This window comes from Puma concolor, chromosome A3 (assembly GCF_028749965.1).
Source record: "Puma concolor isolate L17-30 chromosome A3, mPumCon1.1.hap2, whole genome shotgun sequence".
Taxonomy (NCBI): Eukaryota; Metazoa; Chordata; class Mammalia; order Carnivora; family Felidae; genus Puma; species Puma concolor.
In genome coordinates, this window is record NC_141669.1 from 67,037,339 (window position 1) to 67,055,532 (window position 18,194).

An 18,194-nucleotide genomic window follows, 5' to 3' on the forward strand; every position below is an offset into this window, starting at 1 on the left:
TTTACTTTTGATGGAACTATGATCTCTATTCTCTATTCAGTCATTAGTGTTCTTATTCTTACTGAAAACATTGTCATGTGTTCCTCATTTTACTGTTTTATTGTTCAGTAGCTTGTTTTGGGTACTTTTTCCTTATTTTTGTATGATTTTTAAACATAAACCTGTTTTCTTTAATAAGAGAAAGCACTGAGAGTACTAAGTAAAAATATAAGGAATTTGAGGAACATTAAGAGATGATACTCTGGTGAAAGATGCAGAACTTTAGGGTTAATGCAGTTCTCCCCACCAGGCCTCCAACTTCCTACCCACATAACCTTTCTGCTCTTTTCCTATATCCCAGCTTCCCAGATATTCTTAGAATATCATGGTAATCTGCTGACCTTAGTATCAGTTGCTATTATAGAGTTAGAAATAACTTTAGTGCCCATAACACATTCAAAACTTTATATAAAGATAAAAGAGAGCTTCATTTTAAGTGGAAAAAAACAATTTGTAATGATTATTTAGTCTTCTTCACAAGAGTCTTCATAGCTGGAAGTAAAATTATTTATAGGCCTATTTTTAACACCATACTTTTTTTTTAATGTATATTCATTCGAGATAGAGAAGGAGAGAGAGAGAGAGAGAGAGAGAGCGAGCGAGCATGAGGGGCGGAGATAAGGAGACATAAAAACTGAAGCAGGCTCCAGGCTCTGAGCTGTCAGCACAGAGCCTGACGCAGGGCTCAAACTCACAAACCCCAAGATCATGACCTGAGCCGAAGTCGTACACTTAACCAATAGGAGCCCCAACACCATACTTCTTTATTTATGCTCTAGAACTAGGCTGTCAATACAGTAGCCACTGTGAGCCACATGTGGGTATTTAAATTAAAATCAATTACTATTAAAATGAAATTTTCTTTTTAAAAAAAATTTGTAATGTTTATTTTTGACAGAGAGAAACAGCATGAGTGGGGGAGGGGAAGAGTGTGAGAGAAACAGAATCCTAAGCAGTCTCCAGGCTCTGAGCTGTCAGCACAGAGCCCAATACGGGGCTCGAACTCACAAACCGTGAGATTATGACCTGAGCCTAAATCGGACACTTAACCAACTTAACCAACCACCCAGGCTCCCCTAAAATGAAAATTTCAATTTCTTAGTTGCATTAGCTACATTTTGGTATTCAGTAGCTGTATACCTGTATTGGACAGGTATATTGGACAGCTGTATTACTGTATTGGACAACACTTAAATAAAACTTTGGTCTGATAATTGAACTTCAGAGTTGTATCTTCTCTCATTCTCTTTTCCATCTTGATAGTCTGTCCCTCAAGATCCTACAACCTTCATTCTGCATTCTTTAAAAAAACCTAACCTATTTATGAAGCATATTTGGAATTCTTGAAACTTATAGAGTTTGAATAAAGATGAGATTTAGTAGAAACTGTGGGTATTTTAAGAGTAAAAGAAGAAATCTCATTGATTTGTGTTGAGACTGTGTTAAACGATGAGCTCTTAAAGATAGTATAAATAAGGGGCGCCTGGGTGGCTCAGTCGGTTAAGCGTCCGACTTCGGCTCAGGTCACGATCTCACTGTCCGTGAGTTCGAGCCCTGCGTCGGGCTCTGTGCTGACAGCTCAGAGCCTGGAGCCTGTTTCGGATTCTGTGTCTCCCTCTCTCTCTGACCCTCCCCCGTTCATGCTCTGTCTCTCCCTGTCTCAAAAATAAATAAACGTTAAAAAAAAAAAAAAGATAGTATAAATAAAGAAATAATGGCTATAGGGCTTAGAAAAGGGAGGTATATGTGTTGAAGGCAGACAAAGATATGGCAGTTGAAATCGGGGGACCTTTCAGTGAGTCATAGTTATCATAACCCTGCCAATTTTATATGATCATTCGCTCAAAAACTATGTATAGGTCAACATCTTTGGAAGCATTAAATTTAAAAATTGGGCATATCGTAACTAAAAAGGTAGTTAATATATACCACAGATGTACTGTCAGAAAGTTATTCTTAATTGTCACTAGACCTATCACATACTATTTACTAGATAAAAAAATCTTATTTTTAAATTGACTAGTTTTAATCCCATTCCCCCAAAACTCTGATTTCCTAGTCACAGCTAGAAATTGTACATTCTCAGGAATTTAATTTTAAAGTTTATTTATTAATTTTTGGCAGAGACTGTGCAAGTGAGTACATGTGTAAGGTCGGGGGGCAAAGAGAGAGGGAGAGAGAGAATCCCAAACATCTCCATGCTGTCAGCACAGAGCCTTTGATCTCACAAACTGTAAGATCATGGCCTGAGCTGAAATCAAGAGTCAGATGCTTAACCTGCCGAGCCAACCGTCTCCCCATAATTTTAATATTATTATGTCATTCTAATAATTTTGTTTTTATAGGACACAGAACTTTTTGCACTGATGGGAATGTGTTAAGTTAAATTGTAGGCAATGGAAATAGAATGTTACAATTTGATGTAATAAATACGTAGAGTGTAAATCATAACCTTGCTAAGTTTCTTAATGATCTCAGAACCAATTTTTCTTTTTGTGAGTCTATTCTCTTCACTAGTAGTTTGGTAATTGGCCCAGGAGATGCAGCTTAAGCTAGACAAGGCAGTGCTTTCTATTTTGTATGCACTTCTCATTTGGTAGCTGCAAGAATACATTTATACTAGCAGTTGGATTGTAGTTTAAGAGATGTAGACCCAGGAGGCAGAAATACTAAGATGCATGTTAAACTGTTACTTAGTACTGAGAAAGAAAAAGATTAGATTTACATCATAATATTTTTAGTTTATATAAAGATTTTTTTAAAGTTACACAATAAATAATTGCTGCATTTATTCTACTTGATACACGTGTGTGTGTGTATATATATATATATATATATATATACATATATATATATATATATTCTTAAATTTTGTCCTTGGTAACTTTATGTTATTGTAGAAACAAATCAAATATTTATTGTACTACCTTATAAATGTTGAACTGGGCCACAAAAGTAGGTTTCTTTTATTAAGATTGATAGGATGAAGATGTGAGAATGGATTGTAAGCTTGAAGTAAAAATTGCTTACAGTTTTTTTTTTTCCAAGAAGAAAGGCTGTTTTGTTTGATGATAGCCAAAGACTGACTGAGCTTTTTGGCTGTATTCCGAATTCTGCCACTGACTCACTGTGTTTTTTGGCAAGTAACTTATCCTCCCTGAAACAAGTTCTTGATTCTTTACTTTTCTGTTTGTAAAGTTAGCATAATAATATTGTACTGACCTCACATGGGTTGTGTAATGGTTTCCCGCTTTAGAACTGTACAGCATAAAAATAGTATGGGTTTTCAGTGCCATGCTTTTTAAATAAATATTTATAAATTGTTATCTTTTTGTTAAGTGAGTATATTAGACCATTTAAATGCAAAACCAACAAAACCCTCATTGTAGTGTTCAAAACATAACCAAACTTTCTGGCCCATTGAGTTTTTAGTTATTTACAACATATTAAGGACTATATCCCATAAAATGTGAATGATTGTTTTATTCATTTCTTTTAGTGTCAGAAAAAAGAAGAATTTATTGAAAGAATTCAAGGTTTAGATTTTGATACAAAAGCAGCAGTTGCCGCACATATTCAAGAGGTAATAACCTATATACGGTTTTTATATACTAATTTTTATAAAGCTTGTGGTGTGTTTATATGTCCCCAAAGACTTGAAGTCCTATGATGAGCAAGAACAAATCAAAGTCAGATTTAGATGAACTCTGCTATTAGACAAAGTGTCTTCTCTTTAGAGATAGTTTCTTAAATGAATCCTCATGGCACAGTGCTAACTAACTACAATGTATTGTTGCCTTTATCCATAGGGACATTAGGTAGAACGTGTCTGAGGAATGATGTGTATGTCTTTGTTAGACAGCACAGAATGAACAGTACATAGTAAATAGAAGCAGCAGAAAATGGATCACTGCCTGTAATTCAAAACTAATGTGAAGTAAGATGATAACCCGAGTACTAAGTCATTCCAGTGATTTTCTTTTGAATGAATGGACACAGTATAATTTTTATTGAAGATGTTACTTGAATTATAACACATTAGTCATTTTAACATCTATATAAGAACTCAAATCTAGGACATATTGTGCAATATTAAGTAATTGATACAGTTAACAGATGGATTTTAATTTCTGCATCTATCTAGTCTTGAGCTTTTAATCTTGTGTACTTAAGAGGACTTTTTAGAACTAGATCATGTTAAATTTTACATGTTGATTAGAGAACTAAGATAAGAGAGAGAATTTTTAAATAGTAAAAATTAGTAGTGTTTAAAATAATTCTCTATTTGAATAACCTGTGTTCTGTATATCATCTTTTCTCTTTGTTAGCATTCATAGAGCCCAGCCTTCTTGTCAGTAATAATGTTGTCAACAGTAAGCATATTAGTACTCCACAAGATACCAGGGTTTTTGTTTTTGTTTTTGTTTTTTTTTTTGGAAGTTTCCCCTTATATTTATTTGTTTGTTTATGCTAGCTTTGTAGTTTGTATTTTATTTTGAATAAATGCTAAGTATTGCAAGTTACTAAATTTGCCATCATTCTTGAAAGTGTTTTTTATTATTATTATTATTTTTGCGGTTTCTTGTGAAAGTTAAAGCAGAATATCAGAATCACAGTGAGAAATGGAAAGCAAGAAATAAGTATTTCATTTATATAACTTTTCCATTTTTTATTTTTTTTTTATTTTTTTTTTTAAATTTTTTTTTTTTTTAATTTTTTTTTTTCAACGTTTATTTATTTTTGGGACAGAGAGAGACAGAGCATGAACAGGGGAGGGGCAGAGAGAGAGGGAGACACAGAATCGGAAACAGGCTCCAGGCTCTGAGCCATCAGCCCAGAGCCCGACGCGGGGCTCGAACTCACGGACCGCGAGATCGTGACCTGGCTGAAGTCGGACGCTTAACCGACTGCGCCACCCAGGCGCCCCTACTTTTCCATTTTTTAAAAATCTTTATGTTGGTAGCCCTTTTCTCCTAAGGTTCTGGGACAGTGTCATCTACAGAATCTGTAAAGAAAAGCTTTTCAAGTATAAAAGTACAATAACATATATCCTACAAGATTAAAAAACTTTTGCTTTTGAATCCAGCACAATTTAGTCTTACCTAAAGAAAAATTCATTGATTTTGTTAAAGCAGTTATCAAACATGTCAATATTACCTTCCCCTAGTAATGCCTGAATTAAATGTTTTGCTTTTTAGCTGACAGGAAAACAAATATAATTTTTTTATTTAAAGATTATATTTAGTAAAAGTAATTCTTAGTATTAGCCTTTTTACCAGGTCTTCTTTAGGCATCATATTTGCTTCTCATTTTTATGATATGGACTGTATGATATTTAAGCTAATATTGCAGTAAAGTGAAACCAATTTTTAAGTATTAGCCATTTAGAAAAATTGCTGATTTTGATTTCTTTCCTAAAGGTAACCCATAATCAGGAAAATGTGTTTGATCTGCAATGGATGGAAGTGACTGATATGTCTCAGGAGGAAATAGAGCCACTCTTGAAAAATATGGCATTACATCTAAAAAGACTTATAGATGAAAGAGATGAACATTCAGAGGTTTGTAAATTCCTTTCAGAATATTGTGAAGGTTTGCTTTCCAGAAAAGGCAATTTTAGAGGGTTTTCAAATTGATACTCTGTTTCTTAGGGACAGGTAATAAAGTACTTTATGTCTTTATTTTTTGCAACACAGGAACAAAAAAGGATATTTAAGAGCCCCAAATCACCAGTAAAGAGATTGCAATTAGATATTCTTTTTTCCATTCTTTTAAATTATTATTCTGATTTTGTTCCTTTGTGTTTTTTTAAGTCCTCTCCATAGCTCTGGCAACAGTACAATAGTGTGAAACTGAAAATACTGTTGATGCAAATGGAAAAATCATTGCCTCGAAGCATGAGAATTTGCTTAAGGTTAATTTCTTACTTTTATTGCCACATTTTGAGGTTGGAAAAATAAGTGTTAATAAATGGAGAATAACAGGTGTTCTAAATAAAATGTCTCACAAAAGGTCTCAAATTTTGTAGTCAGTAAATGAGGTGTGATTTTAAAAAAGAATTTTTATAGGCTCCTGTAAGAGTACTTGGCTTTTTTAAAGGAGTAAAATTGCACCAGGATTTTTGCCTGCACTCTCTGAAAACAGCTAATTTTATAGGAGTCTAGACTTCAGTGCATGTGATGGTGAGTAATATTTTGTTAATAGCAGACCAAAGTACTCTGCCATTCAGAAGAATGTATAGCTTTGATCAGTTGTTCCATTTACATGGGAGAGACAGTTTTGAACTTATTTATAGAGAATTTGATTACTCTTTGGACTAATGAAAGACTTGTTGAAAGACTAATGAAAAAAGAAATTCCTAAAGGTTTTTTTTTTTTTTTTTTTTCTGAACAAAACTTTCATGTTAGTATAGTTGGGAATTTTCAGGTTTTTTTCAGGCATTACAAGAGAAGAAAATAGAGGAAATAAAGAAATATTTTGGAGTGACAACTACATTTTTTTTTAAAAATCTAAGACAGGTCAAAAGAAGAGAGAATTGAAAAATGTCCCTAGTATACACCAAGCTTATCCTGAAATACTAAGATTATTTTATTTTCAGTCTGAGTTTTGACCCATGTGCTTTATCTTCCTTTTATATTAACATCTTTCTACTGCTTTATTCTTTTTCTGAAACATTCTTCCATTTTTATTTCTTCTATTTGTATTTTGATAAGGTGTCCTCCGACTTCTGAGGGCATGTATGAATTGTTTGATCTCACTCTGTGAAGTTATTAATATTGGGTGAAGAAGGATATTATTTTGGAGAATGTGAACAAAATATTTGTCATTATATGATCTATGTCAAAACTAAGGAATATGAAACACTATAGTGATTGTTTGATGTATTATCCTATCATGCCTGACTATGCATTTTCATTGAATTTGTTTTTTTAACAAGCGAAAATTGGTCGCGTTCTCTTGTCTCAAGCTATTTGGGAAACAAGTTGCTAGCTGGTTTAAACCCCGTTCTCTAGGGCAAAGTTTTTCAGTTTGGGCCACCAGTGGACTAATTAGAAAAGATCATTAAAAATAATTGTGGGGCATCTGGGCGGTTCAGTCAGTTAAGCGTCCAACTCTTGATTTTGGCTTAGGTCATTAATCTCATGGTTTGTGAGTTTGAGCCCTGTGTTGGACTCTGCACTGACAGCATGGAGCCTACTTAGAATTCTCTCTCTCCCTCTGTCTCTGCCCTTCCCCAACTCACATTTGCACTTTCTTGCTCTCTCATAATAAATAAACATTTTTAAAAAATAATAATTGTGAAAAATATTAAGTGTAATACGATAATACATAAATGTAATAACTTTGTATTATTCAACTAGATTGAAACAAGTTCTTATTTAGATTTTCCCTTTAGCTCTTCTGTTTTCTCCTCCAAAATATTTTAATATATTTTTCCCTCTAACGTATTTATTTATTTACTTATTTTAAAATTTTTTTAATATTTTGTTTTTTATTTTTGAGAGACACACAGAGTGCAAGCAGGGAAGGGGCAGAGAGAGAGGGAGACATAGAATCCAAAGCAGGCTCCAGGCTCTCAGCTGTCAGCACAGAGCCTGATGCAGGACTCAAACTTGTGAACTGTGAGGTCATGACCTGAGCTGAAGTCAGACACTTAACCAACTGAGCCACCCAGGCACCCCATAAAAATATTTTATTTTATATAAAAATTTTATGTAAAAAAAACAGGAAAGTTTGGTGTCACACTGAATAAACACATTGAAAGCATATGTATGGTTGTGGTTTGTAACTTTTGTACAAAACTTACCAGGCATGCTAGAGGAAAGAAAGAAGGAGTAAGTATCATATTCATAACATTTTTTGGAACACTTCAGAGTACAAAATGCATCATGCTCATTTTTAAGTGCACAGAAAGCTATAATAAAATTAAACTTTCAAAATTACAAATAAAAATCTGTACATAAGGATATTTTCTTTTTTTTTTTTTTTTAATTTTTTTTTTCAACGTTTATTTATTTTTGGGACAGAGAGAGACAGAGCATGAACGGGGGAGGGGCAGAGAGAGAGGGAGACACAGAATCTGAACAGGCTCCAGGCTCTGAGCCATCAGCCCAGAGCCTGACGCGGGGCTCGAACTCACGGACTGCAAGATCGTGACCTGGCTGAAGTCGGACGCTTAACCGACTGCGCCACCCAGGCGCCCCATGTACATAAGGATATTTTCAAGGCCCTTCCATGTGCATAGCACTATGTAGAAAGAAGAATGGAACTTCCAAGAGAAGAACCATCACAGCAGGTGTTACACATAGGTCTGCCTCTTTTCAGCTTGCAGACCCATCTCCTTGTAAGGGGAAGGTGTCACCCGGGTTGAAGAGGGCCATAGGCGTCACTAGTGCTCCTTGTCCACACTATGCTTATCCACAAGCACCATGCTAAAAGAATAGAGTAGGGGGGCGCCTGGGTGGCTTGGTCAGTTAAGCGTCCAACTTCGGCTCAGGTCATGATCTCGCAGTCTGTGAGTTTGAGCCCCGCGTCGGGCTCTGTGCTGACAGCTCAGAGCCTGGAGCCTGTTCAGATTCTGTGTCTCCCTCTCTCTCTGCTCCTCCCCTGTTCATGCTCTGTCTCTCTCTGTCTCAAAAATAAATGTTAAAAAAAATTTTTTTTAAAGAATAGAGTAGGATTTGCAGCAATAGCCTAAACTGCAGAGCTAATGCTGCAGACATAATCTTTGCTCCTATCCTGCTGATGAGGGCCAGGAACGTGCCTACCAGGTCCACTGCGGTGATGTGTCAAAGATCCAGGCCACACTGTCCTTGCTGAAGCATTCCCATTTGCAGCCAGTAGAAGAGAACTATGGATGTGGACACAGTGATCCTTTTCTCATAAAACTGGTATAGAAGTCATAAAACTGCTATTCTGACACCAACATTGACATTCATAGCTACACAGGTGGGCTCTGTGCCAGTTCAGGCCAGGTTGGATTGGTAGAATCAAGCAGGGCTACGCTGTAGCTCATAGCCACTGATGCAGGAGAACTCACAGGTGGCTCTTACTGCTGCTGCTGGAACATATCATGTAAGTGTTTTCTATTGTGTTGAGTTTACCTTTTTGTCTGACTTTAACTTGAAATATGCTAATGTCCTTAGCTCTGTCATAGACTACTGGCTCTTGTGACCTACTAGAAAATTTGAGTTGGGGTGGGGGGAGACACCTTTTAGAATAACATCAATTAGAATTGTTTCTGCTTTGTATCTTCCCTTGGGAGGGTCTCTGTGGAACCCAGACTGTCAGCTTAAGTTAAGCAATACATTCCTTCACACTTGGCCACTTAATTCTAGAAGGTTCCATAGCCACAAAGGAGGCTACTTGCCTGCTCCAGGCCTTTTTGCCCATACATGTATATCCTGGTAAGCGGTAGTATCCCAGGAGTTAAAGCAGGCACCATTTATGCACTTAAATACCCTCCATTTGGTGGCCTGGCAAAAGTAGGACATTACCTTTCAGTCAGTATTAAGAAGCTTCAGGCTGCTCACAGGATGCCCTTCCTTGTCAAAACAGAGCCTTTTTTTTTTTTTTTTTCTGTTTTGATTCATCTTTTGTTGTAATTGTTTTACTAGAATGTATAGTGTATAGAATGTATAGAATGTATCACTCTGTTTTTAATTACTTTTCACTTTTTATTCTGGTTAAAATTTTTCTTAATGTTTGTTTTTGAGAGAGAGAGAGACAGACTGTGAGTGGGGGAGGGGCAGAGAGAGAGGGAGAAACAGAATCTGAAACAGGCTCCAGGCTCTGAGCTGTCAGCACAGAGCCCACCGCAGGGCTCAAACTCAAGAACCCTGAGATCATGATCTGAGCCAAAGTGCAACGCTTAACTGACTGAGCCACCTAGGCGCCCCTTAACTTTCTTATTCTTAATTCCTTGTAACATGTATTTCTTAAATCCTCTTTTACTAAAAACCAAATAGGAGATTTTAATGAATTTAAGATCTCTTTATTGTCACTTTATTTTATGCCAAGCTTTGTGTTACGTTTTAATATGCTGTCTTTGTAAGTCAGTATAATAGATTGACTCATTTTAATAGATTGAAGATACTTGAGCTCAGAGAAATTAAGTAATTTGCTGAGTCTAACTCCAATGCCTGTTTTCCTGTTGTATAAAACCTTTGCCGAAGTCCATGAATGTGCTAGCACATCTCTGATTCTTTTCCTCAATTGGGAGTTCTGTAAGCATTATTAAATCTTCTGAATTTTTTCTTTGCTTTGATACATCTTTTTATGTTCGTACTTGGATGTATATTAATAAATATCTGCTGTTTGCAAGATCCTGTGCTAAGAGTGCTTGGGAGCAACAAATTGACAAACTTCCAAAAAAGGATCAAAGATCGTTACAATCTAATAGGGAAGTTATTTTAATAAAATAATTGAGTTTTGGGGGCACCTGGGTGTCTCAGTCAGTTAGGCATCCAACTTTGGCTAAGGTCATGATCTCAGGGTTTGTGAGTTTGAGCCCCGCGTCAGGTTCTGTGCTGACACCTCAGAGCCTGGAGCCCACTTTGGATTCTGTATCCCCCTCTCTCTCTGCCCTTCCCCTGCTCATGTGCTTGCTCTCTCTCTCTCTCTCTCTCTCTCTCTCTCTCAAAAATAAATAAACATTAAAAACTTTTTAAAAAATAATTGAGTTTTTAAATTTTTTAAGTATTTAAAAAATTAGTTGATATAGTGTCATAGGAGTTTCAGGTGTACAGTATAGTAATTCAACACTTCCACACAACACCTTGTGCCCATCACAAGAAGTGCACTCCTTAATCCCCATCACCTATTTCACCCATCTTCACTCCCCCCCGCCCCCCATACACACACCTGTCTGGTAACCGTCAGTTGATTCTCTACAGTTAAGAATGTTTTTTGGTTTGCCTCTTTCTCTTCTTTTTCCTCTTTGCTCATTTGTCTTGTTTCGTAAACTCCACATATGAGTAAAATCATATGGTATTTGTCTTTCTCTGACTTAACTTCGCTTAGTGTAATACTCTCTAACTCCATCTACATCGTTGCCAATGGCAAGATTCCACTCTTTTGGATGGCTGAATATTCAGTGTGTGTGTGTGTGTATACACATACCACAACATTAGCCATTCATCAGTCAGACATTTGGGCTGTTTCCATAGTCTGGGTATTGTAGATAATGCTGCTATAAACACTGGGGTGCATATATCCCTTTGAATTAACATTTTTGTATCCTGTGAGTAAATACCTAAGAACGGTTTCCTTATGTCTTAAAATAGACATAATGCCTCTATTGCAGGTTATAGTATTGGATGAAATCTTGTTGGAAAACCCTCTATCTAGGAGTTCAATAAATATTCATTCCCATTTCTTTTTCCCCAGAGAGTGGGCTATAGTTAGAGAATGGCATGGTAGTGTTAAATTAGAAAGTAAGGATGACATTTAAGGGCTTATTTGTAGTTTCATTCTGAGTAGGAACTCTATAGAGTAGCCAGGAAAATCTGGGCAGAAAGGAGGAGTTGAGTGGTTAAAGGTTCAGGCATATGTATAGGTGCCAAGGGAGTAATGGTAGTAAAGGAGGCATGGCACAAGAGAGGAATGGTTCCTTCATTGGAAAAATCTGAATATATTGAACAGAGAGCAGATGTGGAGTTGTAAAGAGAAAAGGAACTGATGAGAAGTCACATTCTATAGTTTATCAATAGGCATACTGGAATCTGTGAAAGCAATAGTTGAAAAGACCTTGATTCAGGTGCTGAAATATATCCCAAGGATAAAGAAATGAATTCTGATGGGTGGTTTTTAAAAAAAGAAAAAGAAGAAGAAAAAAGAAGGATAAAAGTAATGATTCAGTGAGGGCATTAGAAGCCTTGGTGATAAGAAAGCAAAAATGGTGATTTCATTGTCCCAAGGTAGTTAGCCCACCTATTCTGCCTGGAGTAAGACAGTTGAAATTACTAACAAAGACAATTTCTGTTTGCCCGAGAAGTTTGAAAGAAAAGCTGAGTAATTGGTTTAGAATAAGAATTTTTCAGTAAAAGGAAAATTGGAGGAAAATTATTGAGTCAGGTAAATGTAGGTTAGGTAGCCCTTAAAGTTCAGGTTTAGGGAAGGTAGAATGAGATTTATGTCCCTTGGAGAGACTCTAGAGAAAGGAATAAAGGAAGCATTGAGATGGGATGCAGATTAGAACTAGTCTTAAGAAAGAGAACATAGAAAGGATATGAAGTCAAGAGGCTGGCCCTGGAGTCTTGGCATTGCTATTAGTTTTGTGATCATGGACAAATCAATCTCTGTGCCTCAGTTACGTTACTGCAGAATTAAGAGATTAAACTAGGGTTGCCTGGGTGGTTCATTTGGTTGAGCATCTGACTCTTGATTTTGGGTTGGGTCATGATCTCGCAGAGCCCCCCGTTCAGGCTCTGTGCTGACAGTGCAGAGCCTGCTTGGGAATCTCTCTCTCTCTCCCTCTCTTTCTGCCCCTTTTCTGCTCTCTCGTGCGAGTGCATGCTTTCTCAAATAATAAGTAAATAAATATTTTTAAAAAAGAGAGAGCAATTGAACTAAACCTCAGAGGTTCTCTTAGGTCCCGCTGAGGTCCCTGTTTACAATTCTAGAGCAATGTTGTGTGAAAATGGCAAGATTGCATTTCTGTGCTAATACAGTAACCACTAGCTCCATATGGATGTTATATACTTAAAATGTGGCTAGTGTCACTAAGGGACTGTATTTTTGACTTTTTAAATTTGTAGTTAACTATTTGTGCTATTGGCTACCTTATTGGACAGCATGGTTTTAGCCATATTGCGCTTGGGTTAATTTCTTTCCTTTGTCAACAAGTTTTTTACACCTTTCCAATAGTTGCTATCTAGTATAGTTATTTTACCACATTTGATTCCTTTATTAAACTATTAGGGAGGGAAAAAAGTATTAAGTCTTAATTCTAGTGTTATCTAGTAATAGCTAATCCATGAACTGTTGCGTGAAACTTTAAAAAAATTTTTTTTAATGTTTATTTATTTTTGAGAGATAGAGCACGAATGGAGCAGAGAGAGAGGGAGACACAGAATCCGAAGCAGGCTTCAGGCTCTGAGCTGTCAGCACAGAGCCCAACATGGGGCTGGAACTCAAGAACTGGGAAATCATTACCTGAGTCAAAGTCGGCGCTTAACTGACTGAGCCACCTGGGCACCCCTGTGAAACTTTTTAAAAAGATAGCTAAATATCACAAAGTTAGATATTTTTGACCAATGAATTGTTTTGGTATTGCAGTATAGTACTTAAACTTAATGAATAGTGTTGGTGTGTTTAGTTCTCTGATATGTAGAATACTAACAGTGATTCTGTGTTTATTTTCATATTTCCTTAGACTATCGTAGAACTCTCTGAAGAAAGGGATGGTCTTCATTTTTTACCCCATGCCTCTTCATCTGCACAGTCACCCTGTGGTTCTCCAGGCATGAAGCGAACAGAAAGTCGACAACATCTGTCAGTGGAACTGGCAGATGCTAAGGCAAAGATAAGAAGGCTTAGGCAGGAATTGTAAGTTGCTGATTTTCAAGGCTTATTGAATTTACACGGTTGCAAAGGTGACCTAAAAATGTTTTTCGTCTTATGGAATATAGATCAGTTGTTTCAGCTGCTAGCATGACTCTCAGTCAGAGTTCTCACTACCATTTGTTAAAATGAGAAAAATAAATAGACTGGCAGAAAGTTTTCCTAATCCTAAATCTTACTAATTTAAAGGTTGTCTTTATTCTGAATTTATGTCCTTTTTATCTTTCTTATATTAAAATGATCTTTCTTTTACAAAATATTGTTCTTCCTTGGCAAATTTGGGTCTCCTTAATCTTTGGGGAGGTCTCCTTAATTTTTTTAATTTTTATATTCTTTGAAATCTAAAATACTGGCAACCACTGGTTGCCAGTCAGGCAATAAGGTCAATAAGTTTAGCTCTTTTAAAATTAATATTATAAAAGAGTGAATTGTTGGTGTACAGTATTACAAAAAATAATTTTGTGTTATATTCTGTGTTGAGTAATTAAAATGCCTGAGTCATAGGCTTAGATATGGTAAATATTCATATTGGTTAGTGATGATGAAATTACATTTATTTAGCTTTAAAGATAATTTGAGAAAAGTCAGTATAAATTTCACATAAGCATTCCTTGGTGAATCACATGTAAAGACATAACCAGTCTCTGCTGGAGATATTTTGTACTGTAAAAAGAACAAAGGATTTTTATATTTGGGGCTTTTTTTCTTCTCTTTTCTTTTCTTTCTTTTCTGTCTTTTTTTTTTTTTTTTTTTTTTTGGTTTGTTTTCCTGGAATTTGGGCTTCAGAGTATAGATTTAAAATTTAAAGCTACAATATAACAATTAAGTTTATTTACAGATTATTTAAAGCAGTTAGTTTAAGAAAGTGATTGAATATGCAAGGTAGAAAAAATATACAGTCTCTAGGAAAATTTGAAAACAAAAAAACTACAGCTTTCATTGTGGATGTCTGTGCTATTATGTATCTATTGAAGTGAACACGCCCAGGATATTCTATAAACAGCTGCACCAGGAAAATTAGAGAAGAGATTGCTGTTATTAGTTTGACTGGCAGTTAATGGATAGCCTAAACAGTGCACACTAGTTCGTTCCATATAATTTAGCACAATCTTCTCTAGTCTTTAGATAAAGCATGCAATTAGAACTGCAATGATGGCTGTGAATTCATTTAACATTTTGCACTATATTAGAATTTGATTTTTAAATGAAATTTACTTGGCCATGGAGTGTATTAAAATTCCAAACAACTTAGAGAGATTGGTAAAATTTGGTTTCTCATGTGCTGACTGGAAAATGTAAATGAATATTATTAATGAGTAAATAAATGTGTCAGATACAGCAGATATTCCCAATAACTAGCATTTCATCAAATACCATCTTTTGTCCTTTGAAAATGTGTTCCTTCACAGATATCTTTTATTAACATTTGTTCTAAGTCTTTTTGTTGGGATAGATCTTTACTGAAGTAATGAAGCATGGAAATCATGGTGGATAAAAATAGTTTAGGTTGCTTTCTACCTAATGGAAATAAATAATTGTAATGAGAACATGCAAATTAACTAATAGAATATTACTTACAGGTGGTACATTATACTATAATTGCTTTTGGTTTATTAACATACAGAGTAAAAAATATAATTTGCAATTTGGATGGAAGAAGTAATTCCTTATAAATTTCACTTTTATGTAGTAGTTAATACCCTATCAAAGACTTCCTTTAATAATTCTGTGTCAGCCTAGCAAAAAACATGTTTGCTACAGACCATGATTAATATAGATACTATTATGCATTATCCTCCATTGTATATTGATTGCATTGTAAGAAGTTAAGCTTCCAAGCTAAATTTGGTCAGATCATCACACTACAGAAAGTTAGATTTGAACAAAGTGGAGAATATGGCCCACTATTAGAGTAGCAGTCAAGAAACTACAGTGTGTGCACCAGACCTGCCCACCCCCCTCCCACTGCTTGCATTTATAAATAAAATTGTACTGAAACTAACAAACAAAAAAATAGTTCTCTCTGTTTCCATGGATCCCATATTTTTCAAAGTTTTTCTCTCATACAAATTAATAACTCTTTTTTTTCCCATAGTTACCTACCTTTATTTTTTTAATATGAAATTTATTGTCAAATTGGTTTCCATACAACACCCAGTGCTCATCCCAGTAGGTGCCCTCCTCAATGACCATCACCCACTTTCCCCTCCCTCCCACCCCCCATCAACCCTCAGTTTATTCTCATTTTTTAAGAGTCACTTATGGTTTGCCTCCCTCCCTCTCTAACTTTTTTTCCCCCTTCCCCTCCCCCATGGTCTTCTGTTAAGTTTCTCAGGATCCACATAAGAGTGAAAACATATGGTATCTGTCTTTCTCTGTATGACTTATTTCACTTAGCATAACACTCTCCAGCTCCATCCACGTTGCTACAGAAGGCCGTATTTCATTCTTTCTCATTGCCAAGTAGTATTCCATTGTATATATAAACCACAATTTCGTTATCCATTCATCAGTTGATGGACATTTAGTCTCTTTTTATAATTTGGCTATTGTTGAGAGTGCTGCTATAAACATTGAGGTACAAGTGCCCTTATGCCTGAGCACTCCTGTATTCCTTGGGTAAGTTCCTAGCAGTGCATTGCTGGGTCATAGGGTAGATCTATTTTTAATTTTTTGAGGAACCTCCACACTATTTTCCAGAGCGGCTACACCAGTTTGCATTCCCACCAACAATGCAAGAGGGTTCCTGTTTCTCCACATCCTCTCCAGTATCTATAGTCTCCTGATTTGTTCATTTTAGCCACCCTGACTGGCGTGAGGTGATATCTGAGTGTGGTTTTGATTTTTATTTCCCTGATGAGGAGTGACTCCAGAATTGGACCCACAAAAGTATGGCCAACTAATCTTTGACAAAGCGGGAAAGAAAATCCAATGGAAAAAAAGGCAGTCTCTTTAACAAACGGTGCTGGGAGAACTGGACAGCAACATGCAGAAGAATGAAACTAGACCACTTTCTTACACCATTCACAAAAATAATCTCAAAATGGGTAAAGGACCTGAATGTGAGACAGGAAACCACAAAAACCCTAGAGGAGAAAGCAGGAAAAAGCCTCTCTGACGTCAGCCGCAGCAATTTCATACTTGACACATCCCCAAAGGCAAGGGAATTAAAAGCAAAAATGAACTATTGGGAACTCATGAAGATAAAAAGCTTCTACACTGCAAAGGAAACAGTCAACAAAACTAAAAGACAACCGACGGAATGGGAAAAGATATTTGCAAATGACATATCGGACAAAGGGCTAGTATCCAAAATCTATAAAGAACTCACCAAACTCCACACCTGAAAAACAAATGATCCAGTGAAGAAATGGGCAGAAGACATGAATAGACACTTCTCTAAAGAAGACATCCAGATGGCCAACAGGCACATGAAAAGTGCTCAATGTCACTCCTCATCAGGGAAATATTAACTCTTTTTTAAATAACAGCTTTATTGAGGTAATTTATGTATCAGAAAATTCATCCTTTAAAAATGTAATTCAGTGGTTTTTAGTATATTCATAGAATTGTGCAACTATCACATAGTATCTAATTTTAAGATACTTTCATCAACCCCAAAGAAACCCCATACCCATTAGCAGTCATTCCTTATTCCTCTTTGCCCTTGGCTCTTGGGAACCTTTAATAGATTTTGTGTTTCCCTGGATTTACTCATTCTGGACATCCATGTAAATGGATATGGCCTTTTGTGTCTGGCCTCTTTCACTTAGCATAATGTTGTCAAGGTTCATCCATGTTGTAGCATGTATCATTATGTCATTCCTTTTTACAATAATAATCCATTATATGGATATACCACCTTTTGGTTACCCCTTTATGAGTCAGTAGATAATTGGAATGTTTCCACTTTTTGACTGTTATGAATAATGCTCCTAAGAACATTCATGGTGAACATTTTTATGTGGGCATATGTTTTCAGTTTTCTTGGATATATACTGAAGAATGGAAATGATGGGCCATATGGTAGCTCTATGTTTAACCTTTTGAGTAACTGTCAAATTATTTGGCACACATTTTTACATTCCCACCAGCAATGTATGAGGGCTTCAGTTTCTCCATAACATCACCAATACTTCTTATTATATACCTTTTTGATTATAGGCATTCTAGTGGGTATGAAGGGATACCTCATTGTGGTTTTGACTTGCATTTCCCTGATGACTAAAGATGTTGAGAGTATCTTTTCATGTGCTGTTGGACATTTGTATATCCTCTTTGGAGAAATGTCTTTTCAGATCCTTTGCCCATTTTAAAATTGAGTTGTGAGATAAACTTTTAAGTGGATGGATGAAATAATGTGAACCCCTGGAAGTGTATTAGAAGTCAGTATAGCCTGCAGTTGAAACCATAGGAGTTTTGGTCATTTCTGACTTGGAAGAGAAATGGGAGGTGTGTCAAGAAGATTTCATAGAGATAATTACATTTCAACCTAGGCATTTATTGGGTATTCTAAAAAGGAACTGCAACAAGTTCAGTAGGCTATAAGGACAAGCATTACAAGAAATTAAGTTGAAAATGAAGGTGTAGAT

At 35.9% G+C, this 18,194-nt stretch overlaps 1 protein-coding gene and 1 pseudogene across 7 annotated transcripts in view; one reads left to right on the top strand and one right to left on the bottom strand.

The window, feature by feature from the left end:
• Positions 1-18,194, top strand: part of CCDC88A (coiled-coil and HOOK domain protein 88A) — a 141,206-nt gene that overhangs the window by 52,832 nt on the left and 70,180 nt on the right. For all 7 annotated transcript variants that reach the window (XM_086701076.1, XM_086701079.1, XM_086701081.1 and 4 more), the window contains exons 6-8: positions 3,539-3,622; positions 5,460-5,600; positions 13,415-13,587. In XM_086701076.1, the coding sequence (XP_086557202.1) occupies positions 3,539-3,622; positions 5,460-5,600; positions 13,415-13,587 (398 nt within the window). The remainder of the gene's footprint in view (positions 1-3,538; positions 3,623-5,459; positions 5,601-13,414; positions 13,588-18,194) is intronic.
• LOC112869009 (sushi repeat-containing protein SRPX-like) lies at positions 8,361-11,328 on the bottom strand (annotated as a pseudogene).